The sequence below is a fragment of the Marmota marmota genome, unplaced genomic scaffold (genome assembly GCF_001458135.2).
Source record: "Marmota marmota marmota unplaced genomic scaffold, marMar, whole genome shotgun sequence".
NCBI classification, from domain to species: Eukaryota; Metazoa; Chordata; class Mammalia; order Rodentia; family Sciuridae; genus Marmota; species Marmota marmota.
The window spans coordinates 41,444,264-41,457,574 of NW_026000093.1; the positions used below are offsets into that span (position 1 = coordinate 41,444,264).

The 13,311-nt window shown below is 36.2% G+C and overlaps 1 protein-coding gene across 5 annotated transcripts in view; it reads left to right on the forward strand.

Annotated features, from left to right (window-relative positions):
- Dpy19l4 (dpy-19 like 4) overlaps positions 1 to 13,311 on the forward strand; it is a 68,727-nt gene that overhangs the window by 2,828 nt on the left and 52,588 nt on the right. For 4 of the 5 annotated variants that reach the window (XM_048782818.1, XM_015485970.2, XM_048782819.1 and 1 more), the window contains exons 2-3: positions 3,603 to 3,713; positions 11,806 to 11,930. In XM_048782818.1, coding sequence (XP_048638775.1) covers positions 3,603 to 3,713; positions 11,806 to 11,930 — 236 coding nt within the window. Of the gene's footprint in view, positions 1 to 1,680; positions 1,896 to 3,602; positions 3,714 to 11,805; positions 11,931 to 13,311 lie in introns of those variants that run through there. The other variant, XM_048782822.1, reaches the window with a different exon arrangement.

Sequence of the window (13,311 nt, forward strand, 5' to 3'; positions counted from 1 at the left end):
GGAGTTCGCGGAGAAATTCTCGAGGAGCCGAGTGAATGGCCCGAAGTTTCGTCTTCCGAAGTGGGGAGCAAAGGTGGAACCTAAAGTTGGGCGTCTGCAACGCGAGAGAGAGCTGTGGGGGGGAGTGTTTGAATTGAGGGTTATTAGCAGATCATAAATGGAGTGAGGGACATAATTGGTTTAAAAGATGTAGGATTAGGTACAGAAAGGATGTTTGAGTGTGATAATAGTTTAACCAGATGCCCCGCATTCTGAGCGCTCTCATAAGGGTTTGTGGATCATGACAAACACAAAGTCGCAGGGTGAGGGGACTCATGCGACTCGCAAAGAGTCAGGGGTTTAGAATAACATGGTAAGATGAATTGGGAGGAATTGGGTTGTAGAAAGCTTTCCATAGCTCCTCAGGACCGGTGCCAAGAAAATTCAGCCAGCAATATGTATTCGCAGAAAAGTATAGATAAAAGAAGAGTGGAAAACTGGGAGAAACTTAGTTAATGGTAGAGAGCATAAGGAAATATTCATACCCTTCTAAGTTTCGGAAACAGGCATACATGGTAGGTAGGTCACTTGATTGACCAGTTAGATTTTGCATTCAGTTGGAAAACACGGTATTTTTACCTTTTTGAGTAGAGTTATGAATGTGATAGAAAGCTGATCTAATTTAGATTTAAGCCTTTTTGAGCCAAGAGTGTGAGAAGGGAGTTTGAAGAATTCGGTGGGAAGCAATTCAAAATAAATAAAGACTAAGGGTAAGAAGTGTTTATTACTCTGTGACTTGCTGCCATCTCCCAATACTCATGCTTGCTTCACACATACCTCCTCTTCCTTGAGTTTTCAGGGTTAAAGCTAATCTAAATGTAAGACGTTCTACCTAAAGCAGCTTCAAAACCAAAGTATTTGTGGTTGGTAAGGAAGAATGTAATCCCATTTGTTTCCTTGGTTTTTCTGTGATTGCATTACGTTATCATTTTTAATATTTCCTTTTATACTTTGCTTTTCTGACTAGCTGCAAATCTCTGGGAGTAGGTTGATAAACTAGCTTTGTTTATGCATGAAAAAAATTCTATAATACTTAAAGTCTAATGTACATTGTGCAAAAAAGTTATTTAAGAGATTATAGTTATGCCTAACTAAGTAGATATGTTGTGGAACCAGTGAAAATAGTATAACCATTTTGTCAAATTTACTTGGATATAAAATGGAAAGTGATTTTTGATTTTAGAATTACAGGTGACCCAAAAACAATTAAATGGAACAATTAGTGGTTTACAGTTTTATTAAAGCATAGTTTCATTCAACAAATGTTTAATTCCATAAATATTTGTGCCCCTCTCATGTTAGATTCTGAGATATAATATCAATGGTGAATAATTAAATTCTCATTTATTATAATAATGCTCTGATGATAATATTTTTAGCAGACATGTCTTTGTGTCAGGCATTATTCTGGGTACTTTCCATTTACTTGGCACTCAATTTTTTCAAAACACATCATATTGTATTCATTGTGTTAAAATTAGTCTGGTCTATATATTTTACTTGTATCTAGGTGTTATTTTGTTATTTATGTCTTTTTTTTTTTTTTTGCATATTCACATTCACTTGGATCCTCTTCTTTCTCTATATGTTTCTATAAGTAAATACTCTATGTGAATCTGATCTTCCAAAATATGACTTGCTTGATGCAGTAGAGGGTCAGGTGCTTATATTTCTACTTCCTTAAAGAAATATTAGAGCAAAGAAAGAAGCAATAAACTTTGAGTAGAACAGTGTTAATACTTCACTTGGAGATTGCTATGTATAGTCTGGATGGACATTCACAAGCCTATTTGTAGCCTTACTATTTCATATGAAGATCCTGGACCAGATTCTGAAATAGCAGATTATTTTTGTGGGTATGTAATCATCTTCATTTAGTTTGACTTTTCTTTACAATGCTAAAAATGTAACTAGTAAAAATGAAACTTGAGCTTCATTCCAGAGCTTTCCTATCAGAACTGATAATCAAGTTTGTCCATTGCTTTGGCCTTTGCAGTTTTCCCACCTAGAGATGCCTAACTCTGTGGGGTTTCTTTTGGGGTCAGTGCTGGGGCACCAACCCAGGGCCTAAGCACTCTACCACTGAGCTCACCACTGAGCATTTCCCATCAGTGGCTTTGTCTTTGGAGTAATGAAGTTATAAGCCCAATATAAAGGAAATGAGACGATATTTGCATTCATTTAGTTTTGTTTCTTGGTAATAGACACAAAGTTAGTTTAAGGACAAAGTTGAAGAGATTGGTTAAAATAAAATAAATTATTAGTTTGTACACTTTGTTCTCATAATTTAATGCCATTAAAATTGACATGTCAGTGTTTACATTCAATATACAATAGTGGTTTTTTCCTTGAAAACTTACTAAATAACACCTTAAAAATGTATGGCATCTTAACTGGACATGGGGAAACATATTTGTAATCACAGTAACTTGAGAGGCTGAAGCAGTAGTAATGCAAGTTCAAAGCCAGCCTCAGCAACTTAGTGAGACCTTAAGCAATTTAGTGAGACCCTGTCTAAAATAAAAAAATAAAAGAGAGCTGGGGATGTGACTCAGTGGGTAAGCATCCCTAGGTTCAATCCCTGGTACCAAAAAAAAAAAAAAAAAAAAAAAGTGTTCAATTCCTGGATACTTTATACACTTGATAGAGACTTTGAACTTGTTATTTACCTGAGAAGATAATTCTGAGAAGTTAAGATTATTGTCTATATGTATTATAGTTACATTATCTAACATACATTCCTGTTTAATTTGAAATTTAGTTTACTGGTTTTGGAGGTAATATCTACATTGCATTTTTTTAAAGAGATAGAAAAAAATGATAGTCTAATATTTAGAAATTTTTCTGAGAATTTCCCACATTTTGATAACAGGGATCTTTATAGGTTACTCCTATTTTCTAACGTAGGGTTATATAATTGTACGATGCTGATGATACTCAGCACTGTAAAACACTATAGAACTTTCAGGGTTATTGAAAACAAAACACTGGGCTGGAGTGTTGGGTCACTCACTGAGTGTTGGCTCAGTGGTAGAGCACTTGCCTGGCATGTGTGAGGCCCTGGGTTCCATCCTCAGCACTGCATATAAATACATAAATTAAAAAAGAGATCCATTTAAAACTAAAAGAAAAAAATTAAGAATAACACAAAGTATAGTTTTATAATCAGTATATTGTATTTTTATTTTAAAAAATTGTTAATTCATGCATGATGTACTTGATACGCTCAGTAATAATAACCTAAATAACTTATTGTACCCCAGGCATTCTAAAAATTTTATACTTATTTTGGGATATTTTTAAATAGCATTATCTCAGGAGACGAACTTACTGGTTTATCAGTGGGACTCTCAAAACATGGGAGGTGGTGGTGGTGAGCCTATGTTGGCTTTTTTGTGCTAAAGACAGTTTTACCTAACATAATTATGAAAAAAGTTGTCTGTGAAATACATTGGTCTCAGTAGGTGACATAGGTGGCTTTAACTTTAGTATAATAAAAGTTAATCAGTTTGGGGTACAGATGATTGATACATCCGTTGCAATAATGTCTTAATTTTTTTAAGGACCAACTATAGAACTGCGCCAAAGAAAAAAGCCAAAGTCTTCAGAAAATAAGGAGTCTGCCAAAGAAGAGAAAATCAGTGTTACTCCTGTTCCTGAAAGAGCTCCAAAACGTAAGTTAGGTACATGTAGAGTTTTTGTATTACTACAAAAATAGTTATGCCAGGAAGTATGTTTTAATATTTTAAGTATGTGAATGTATTTGAGATTAAGTATATGGTTAATGCTTTGCTTTGTGGTATATGTTTTGTATGTGGTTAACGTTAAGTTTTGCTTTCATTAGGGAATAGCCCCTAATGTCCTTGCCTTATGACTAACATTTATTTCTGATTTATAATACATGTCGTGGCCACAGGTTGACCAGTATAGCTACATGTGTCATGAAAGAACAAGTCCTGTTTGGAACATGTTTTTGGGGGGACAGAGGAAAGAGCAGGAGAGTAGGTGATGATGTCTCTTAAAGTTTCTGCTGAACTGGCAGTCACTTGTTCTCTCATTCTTTCGGCAAGTTATAGTCAATCCTGACAATGGGACACCGAAGTATACTGATTACAGGGAAGCAAGTCAGATGGTAGTAGGCAGAAATGTAAAATCTTTTTCTTTTTATTCATGTATTTATTTTGTCCTGCTGGGGATTGAACCCAGGGCCTTGTGCATGTTTAGCTCTACGAAGCTACTCTCTTAACCTCTGTATTCTTTTTATAGGGAAGGAAAAAAATAATTGGGAAGAATAATATACCATGCAGTCTTTTTGGTCATAAAAATTGATTTCATTCTTTCAGAGTACATTTGCTATTTCTCTTACCCTAAGGAAGACACTCAGTCTTATCTCCTTTTAGCATCAGTCTTGAAGCCCAAGGTCTTCTTATCTACATCTGGGCCAGCTATGACTCCTTCTGAACCTAAGACCAATGAACTAAAAAGACAAGTTATCTACTTTGTGTAAGGGTTCCCAAGACCACCCTCATGCTTGGTGATTAGCTTGAAGGACTCACAGATTGCAGAACATAGTTGCATGTACAGCTGTGATTTATTATAGTAAATCATACAAAACAAATCAACAAAAGGAAAAGGTCTGTGGACAACATAGAAAGCAGGCACAAGCTTCCAAAATTCCTCTCCTAATAGAGTCACAGAAAATATACTTGATTTCTTTAGTGTCAGCTTGTGATGTTTGTTAAATTTTGTCAACCATTTCACTGCTTGGTTTTTACTGGGGGCTTATCTGTAGGTAACCTCTGCCTGCCACTTACCAAAATTCTAAAGTCCCAGAAGGAAAGTATAAATCTCATTATACTAATAGAGTAGGTGTGGTAAACCATCCTTATTGTTAGAACTCGCATGATATCTAAGTTCCCAGTTGTTAGCTGAAAGCCTACCTTGCAAACATGCCCTTATGAAAGCATTCTCAGGCCTTTTGTATTAACTCTGTACATGCCCCTGCAATATTGCACAGGGTCAGGATAAACAAAATAAATGCTTCCATTTGAAAGGAAGAGAGGGAGCCACTGGTTCATAGCTCTTCTGAAATTGTACTAAACAAATGAGATTTCCTTACCCTGGGGTATGGAATGTTTTGTGATTATGTCTCAGTTGTGACTTTGAGTTGCTTTCAGTTCATTGTTCTCCATGGCCCTTGACCTCATTCTCTGGAGGTTCTTCTTTTTTCATGTCTTGCATATCTAAAAATGGCATTGGAGAATATGTCATCCTTAGCAGCTGAACAGATTGCTCACATTCCTGCTTTTAGAAAGTTAAGTCTGTGCATGTCTACATACATATAAACACATGTGTATGTGTATAGGTATACATATATATAAATATATACATACATATATACACACACATACATATATATGGACTCAAGTAAGATGAAAGCAGTGGGTCATCCACAGATCTAGGTCAGGGGCTGGCAGCAAGAAAACTATTTTTGGAAACTAGAAAAATAAAAGATCCATGTTAGGGCTAGGGATATAGTTCAGTTGGTAGAGTATTTGCCTCACATGCACTAGGCCCTGGGTTCAATCCCCAGCACCCCCCCCCCCGCCACCACACACACACAGCATCCATGCTCCACAGTGGCAGANGAAAACTGATTATGTGGCTTTGCCCTTTTATGACCTTATCTACCGTTTTACCAACCAGAAACCTCTGTTAACCAGTTTTTCTATTCTCTATGCTCAACCAGACCAATGACTGATTTTCAGAAAGTAACCATGAGATGGGCTGCAAGGTCCTAAGTATATTCTCTCAAAACACACACACACACACAGATCCATGCTACACAGTGGCAGAACATTTGGTAATACTATTTCCCGTAATGTTGCATTTGTAATATGAATTTTTAAAAATCATACCTGTAGGAAAGTGATCAGTTTGGGGCAGAATTGACTTATTTGCAACTGGGAAGTCTGAGGCTCCAAATATTCTCAAACTTGTAGTGTTGAAGTTAGAACTGTTTATCTTTTTCAAACAATAAGATATAAAATCAAGCCAGGTTTGGTGGTGCACACCTGTAATCCCAACAACTCAGGAGGCTGAGGCAGGAGGATTACAAATTAAAAGGCCAGCCGTAGCAACCTAGTAAGGCTCTAAGTAATTTAGTGAGACCCTGTCTCAGAAAAAATAAAATAAAATAAAAAGCTAGGGATGTAGTTCAGTGGTTAAGTGCCCCTGGGTTCAATCCATAGTACTCCCAACACTTCCCCCTAAAAAATCAAGAAATGAAGTTTTCCATATTTATGAATATCAATAGTTCATTCCTTCTTATTGATTAATAGGTTTTTGTTTTTTTTGTGGTGCTGGAGATTGAACCCAGGGCCTTGTGCATGTGAGGCAAGTTCTCTACCAACAGAGCCATATCCCCAGCCCCTCATTGTTTTAATAGACCTTTTTTGTTTCTCCATTTTGCTTTTGTTCAACCTTTGGGTTGTTTCTAGTATCTATTATGAATACTGATACTATGAACATTCTTATAAGTCTCTTGGTAGACGTATGATTTCATTTCTCTTAGATAAATACCTAAGAAAAGAATTGCTAGTTAAGTTTTTATTGTTGTTATGTTGCATTTTTTTTTTTAAAGAGAGAGAGAGAGAGAGACAGAGAGAAAATTTCAATATTTATTTTTTAGTTTTTGGCGGGCACAACATCTTTGTATATGGTGCTGAGGATTGAACCCGGGCCGCATGCATGCCAGGCGAGCGCGCTACTGCTTGAGCCACATCCCCAGCCCTTGTTGCATATTTTTAATTTGATTTGTAGACAGGATCTCACTTGCTCTGTTGCCCAGCTGGCTTGAAACTCCTGGGTTTAAGCGATGTTCCTCAGCCTCTTGTAGTAGATAGTACTATATGACCTGTTAAATTTGGGGGGCTGTATCGTCAAAAGACTGCTAGCCTAGATTAGAAACCATAACTCTTTAGGTTTTTTTTTGGTACTGGGATGAGCCACATCTCCAGCCCTTTTTTTTTTTTTGAGACAGGGTCTCACTAGGTTGCTTATGGCCTCATTAAGTTACTGAGGCTGGCTTTGAACCTGTGATCCTCCTGCCTCAACCTCCTGAGCCTCTGGGATAACAGGTGTGTACTACCGCACCCTGGCATGTTTGGCTCCTTTAGGTTTTAAAATGACATATTAGTCTCTTACTGTTTTTATCCAGAAAGCATGGTGAGTAAGCTGCTCTTAGATCTCCTAAGAGGGAATGATTTATTATGCTCTTTGAAGTAAAGAGATTGCAGATTGTTGGTTACCTTTTTATTATTTTTTAATGTTTATGTCCTGCTCTAAAAGTGAATTGTACAATCCCTTTTGTTGCCATGTGATTCAAACTGCCTCTCTAAGGCACAGTGTACTTCCCTGTCCAATTGTCAGACGAATGATGTGACTGGCCTGGGCCAATGGAATGTGAGTATACTAGTACTGAGCAGAAACCCTGACAACTTTCCTCTGTTCCTCTGTTGTGAAAACAGTATGTCCCTAACTAGGGACTGATTCTAGTATGGAACTCAGAGAAGATAAAAGGAAAAGCTAGATGCAGTGGTGCACTCCTATAATCCCAGTGGCTCAGGAGGCTGAGACAGGAGGATCACGGGTTCAAAGCCAACCTCAGCTATGTCGAGGCACTAAGCAACTCAGTGAGACCCTGTCTGTAAATAAAATACAAAATAGGGCTGGGAATGTGGCTCAGTGGTTGAGTGTCCCTGAGTTCAATCCCCAGTATCCACCTCTCAATCCTCTGAAAAAACAGATATAAAAAGAGCCAGAGGTAACATGAAGTCTGAAATTGAGTGGCAGCCTAAAATATAACTTGAAATCCATTATAACATAAATAAGAAAAAAGCCTTTGTTTTCGAAGGCACTGGTGGTTTGGGGTTGTTTTTAGTGTTATGTCAGCAAAGCTGACACATAGAGTAGTCACTTTTAAAAAATTGGGAAATACAATATAAGAAAATTAAATAAATCCAGAGATCTACTACAAGTAGTATTTTGCCCTGACTGTACATAGGGTAGTAAATGTGAACCACAGAGAAAACAACAATAAAAATAAAATATATCCATAATTTCACTAGAACTACTTTTAACATTTTGGCATAAGAGTGGGGAGATGGCTTAGTGAAAGATCATATGCTTCGCATGTGCCGGGCCCTGGGTTTGCTCCCCAGGATCAAAACAATTTTTTTTTTCGCATAAGTATTGCTTATCTTTTTTTTCTGTGTACCTACTTCATTTTTAACAGTTTTTGTGAGATTGAGTCCTGTGTTTCTTTTAATGTTATTCACTTTTACGGTATATTGTTTATCAGTGCTCAATTGTATTGATGTTGACATGTATATCATCTTTTTCTCCTTTTCTGTGCTTGATCACCGTTTTACAAATGAAGGAAATGGCATAGAAATTATATTGGCTGCTTTGTGACTGACAATTTTAAATGGAAGTCAGATCCTTTACTTTTCAATTTTTTAATTAAAGTTGTAATTTTTAAAGATAATATCCAGGGCCTTAGAGCTCTTTATTTTCTGTAAATCATACACTTATATCAAACACTGAAAATTTGGTGTTTCTTCCATCTTTGATTCCTTACAAAAGCAAAATATTTAGTATTAAGGCATTCAAGTATAGATATTGGTTGAATATAGTTTTTTTTTTAATAGCCTCTAATAAATATGATTAATTTGCTGTTTTGTAAGTCTTCTAGTTGTCATTGTTGTGCTGGGGCTCAAACCCAGGGTGCCTTCCACATACAAGGCAAACACTATACCACTGAGCTGCATTCCCCAGCCCCTGTTGTTCAAGACTTGAAAAAAAATAAAATAGGAAAGTACACATTTAGAAATCTTGAAACACTTTTCTTTTTTTGTTTGTTTTTGTGGTACTGGGGCTTGAACCTAGGGCCTTGTGCATACAAGGAAAGCACCAACTGAGCTATATCCCCAGCCCTGAAACACTTTTTCTTATTAGTTTTTTTTTTTAATGTTTATTTCTTAGTTGTAGTTGGACACAATACCTTTATTTTATTTTATTTATTTTTATGTGGTGCTGAGGATCCAAACCAAGTCCTTGCATGTGCTAGGCGAGTGCTCTACTGCTAAGCCACAACCCCAGCCCTTCTTATAAGTTTTTATAGTTCATATTGTCAACATTGCTTTAAGTACTTCATATATTTTTGTAAGTATGCTTTTGTAGCACAATAATAATAGCTGCTATTTGCTATGATCTTAACATGTACCAGGCACCATGCCAAATGCTATTGGAAGTAGGATGCACACATGCTATTAGAAATAGGAATTTTTAAAACAATTTGTGTCATACTTACAGTAATATTTGATATATTGGGTAGTGTTTCTTAAACTTTTAAAATATTCTTTTTAATTTAGTGACATCTAATTATTCTGTTTGAGAAATAACATTTAGAGAATAGCTAAGGCTTTTTTTTTTTTTTTTTAAGCTAAGGAATTTTTAAAAAACTGATTCATTTATTTATTTTTTGTGGTTCTGGGATCAAACCCAGGGCCTCACACATGCTAAGCAACCACTGACATATACTCTCAATCCTAATTTTTTTTTTTGTGTGTGTGTGTGTGTGTGTGTGTGTTGGGAATTGAAACTAGGGGTGCTTTACCACCAAGCTACATCCTTTAGCCCTTTTTATTTTTTATTTTGAGACAAGATTGTAAGTTGCTGTTTTACAAATGCTAAGGTTGACCTTAAGCTTCTAATCCTCCTGCTTTAGCCTCCCAAGTGGCTGGAATGACAGGTGTGCACCATGGCTTTCGGCTTCAACTCCATGATTTTTGTTTAGCTAGTCAAGTAAATCAAGAAGTTTATTTGTACAAACTTGTAGCTCATTGAGTAACAGAACACTGGGATTTAGGCACTTAATGGTTATAGCTAGCAGGATTGAATCGTCTCTGTACAAAATTCAAATGTGTTTTATGCTGTGTCCTCAACATATATGTAACAGTTGCGTGTGATTTTTTAAAACATAGTCATTAAAACTCATTGAATTATACACTTTAAAGGACTGTAGCTTAGCCTGGTGCAGTGGTACACACCTATAATCCCAGCAACTCAGGAAGCTGAGTCAGTATTGCAAGTTAAAGACCAGTTTATCAATCTAGCGAGGCCCTAAGCAACTTAGGGATTTAGTCAGTGATACAGTACCCTGAGTTCAATTCCAGGTACCAAAAAAAGGTGTGTGGAGGGCTGCTTTCTATAGTATATGAGTAATTTATGTACTTATGTATGTATTTATTGGTACCAGGGATTGAACCCAGGGGTGCTTAACCACTAAGCCACATCACCAGCCGTTTTTTATATTTTATTTAGAGACAGGGTCTCACTGAGTTGCTTAGCACCTCGCTTTTGCTAAGGCTGGCTTTGAACTTAAAATCCTCCTGCCTCAGCCTCCTGAGCCGTTGGGATTATAGGCATGTACCACTGTACCCAGCTTATGATATATAAGTTATTCTTAAAAAAAAATTTCCAACATGGAAAAAGTATATCAGTAAAATATTTCAAGAGTAATTCTGAATGAATCTGTATTCTTTAGATAATTGGCTCCTATGTTTCTTATCATTCTTTTTTAAATTAATGGATGTTAATATTTTTACTATATTTACCATTTTTAAGTTTATGATTTTATAGTGTTAATTATTTACCTTGTTGTGAACCAGATCTCTAGAACTTTTTCATCTTGCAATATATAGGTTTTAATTTAAATTTAAATTTAATTTAATTTAATTTTTAAAAAGTTTTTTAGCTGTAGTTGGACACAATATCTTTATTTTATTTATTTTATGTGGTGCTAAGGATCAAAACAAGTGCCTCGCATGTGCTAGGCAAGCACTCTGCTGCTGAGCCACAACCCCAACCCTAGGTTTTAATTTTTTAAACCAGTTTAGATTACAGAAGGGGCTGGGGATGTGGCTCAAGCGGTAGCGCGCTCGCTGGCATGTGTGCGGCCCGGGTTTGATCCTCAGCACCACATACAAACAAAGATGTTGTGTCTGCCAAAATCTAAAAAAAAAAAATATATATTAAAATTCTCTCTCACTCTCCCTTTAAAAAAAAAAAAAAAAAACGGGCTGGGGATGTAGCTCACTGGTCAACCCCACTGAGTTCAATCCCCAGTACCAAAAAAAAAAAAAAGAGCACATGCATGCTCTAGAAAAAAAAAAAGATTATAGAAGAATTGAGCTGAGTACAAAGTTCCCATATTTCAACCTCCCACACAGGGAGTTCACCTTATTCTTAACAATTTGCGTTAATGTTGTACATTTGTTAGAATTAATAAACCAATATTGATACGTTTTATATATATACATTATGTATATATTAATAAAAGCTTATAATTTATTCGAATTTCCTTAATTTTTACCTAATGTTGTTCTTCTTTTTAACTAATATTGTTTTCTTTTTTCTCATATAGGATACTACATTGCATTTAATTATCATGTCTTGTTAGGCTCCTCTTGTCTATGACAGTTCCTTAGACTTTTCTTGTTTTTGATGACCTTAACAGTTTTTAGGAGTACTAGTCAGGTATATTGTAAGATTCCTTTATTGGATTTTATCTGATTTTTTTTTTTTATGATTAGACAGGGATTATGAGTTTTTGGAAAGAAACCATTGAGTTAGAATGCCATTTTCATCACATCATAACAAGGGTACATATACCTTTTGATTATCTTTAATGTGTTTTTTCAGATGTGTTATTTCAACGTTTTGCAAAGATTTTCATTGGCTGTCTTGCAGCAGTTACTAGTGGTATGATGTATGCTCTCTACTTATCAGCTTACCATGAACGGAAATTCTGGTTTTCCAACAGACAGGTAAGAATAAAGAATTTTGAGCATATGAAAGATGTTTTAGTATATAATATTAATTTCAGTAATGTGTTTTCCTGTTTTTTTTTGTTTTGTACTAGGTGTTGAACTGAGGGGCTCTTTACCACAGAGCTACATCTCCAGCTTTTTTCACTTTTTTATTTTTGAGACAGGGTCTCAATAAATTGCTTAGGGTCTCTTTAGTTGCTGAGGCTGGCTTTGAACTTGCAATCCATCTGGCTTAGTAATGCTTTACTAAGTATGATAAGTACTTGTCATACTTATCACACAAAATTCTTGTGTGATAAGTATGACAAGTGCTCTTATTTATGACTATCAGAAACAAAATTTTAAGGTCCACAGTCACAGTGTGAACCTTAAAATATGTAACAAGATATTTTATAGAATAGGAACTATGAGGGGTTGGGGTTATGGCTCAGCGGTAGAGTGCTTGCCTAGCATGTGCGAGGCCCTGGGTTTGATCCTCAGTACCATGTAAAAATGAATAAAACAAAGGTATTGTATCCAACTACAACTAAAAAAATAAATTAATTAAAAGAAAAAAAGAATAGGAACTATGAGGGTGCTTTCCTTGTGCAATTAATCTATCCAGGACTATTCTAGAAAAACTTGGTCGGAGTGTATGAGAACTGGCTGCAAGATGTCATGAAACCAAAGAAAGAGGCAGGCAGGTCCAAGATTGCACAGAGGACGATTTATTAGGGGACTTATGTATAGGAGTTTGTCTTGGGCAGCAGCAAGACAGATCTTTGTGATATGAAGCAAAGGGAGCAGGCTTACGGGTCAGGACAAAAGTGACTCCATCCCCTTCAGAATGTACGTGGTCTATCTCAAACTAACATAGAGGATTTAAAATATATTGCTGGCACTTAACAAAACAGGGTCCTCACATTGTAAAGTTCCACTTATCATTCTATCTGTATATAGTGTGCTGGAGAATTATGTGGGAAAAACAAACCAGGGTTATTCAAGAGCAGTCATGATGGTTCTTTTAAATGGCTCTAGTCAGGTCAAGCTGAATTCCTACAGGGACTTTTTTTGGCAGGGGGTGTGTGTGCTAAGGATTGAACTCAGGGGCACTCGAGCCACATTCTCAGTCCAATTTTTTGTATTTTATTTAGAGACAGGGGTCCTATTGAGTTGCTTTTTGCTGAGGCTGGCTTTGTACTCGTGATCCTGGATCCTCCTATCTCAGCCTCCCGAACCTCTGGGATTACACTACCTGACCCCACAGGGACTTTTATTTTTTTAATTTTATTTATTTATTTTGTGGTGCTGGGAATTGAACCCATGGCCTTGTGTATGCACTTTACCAACTGAGCTGTATCCCCAGCCCTCTACAGGGACTTTTTTTTTTTTTTTTTAA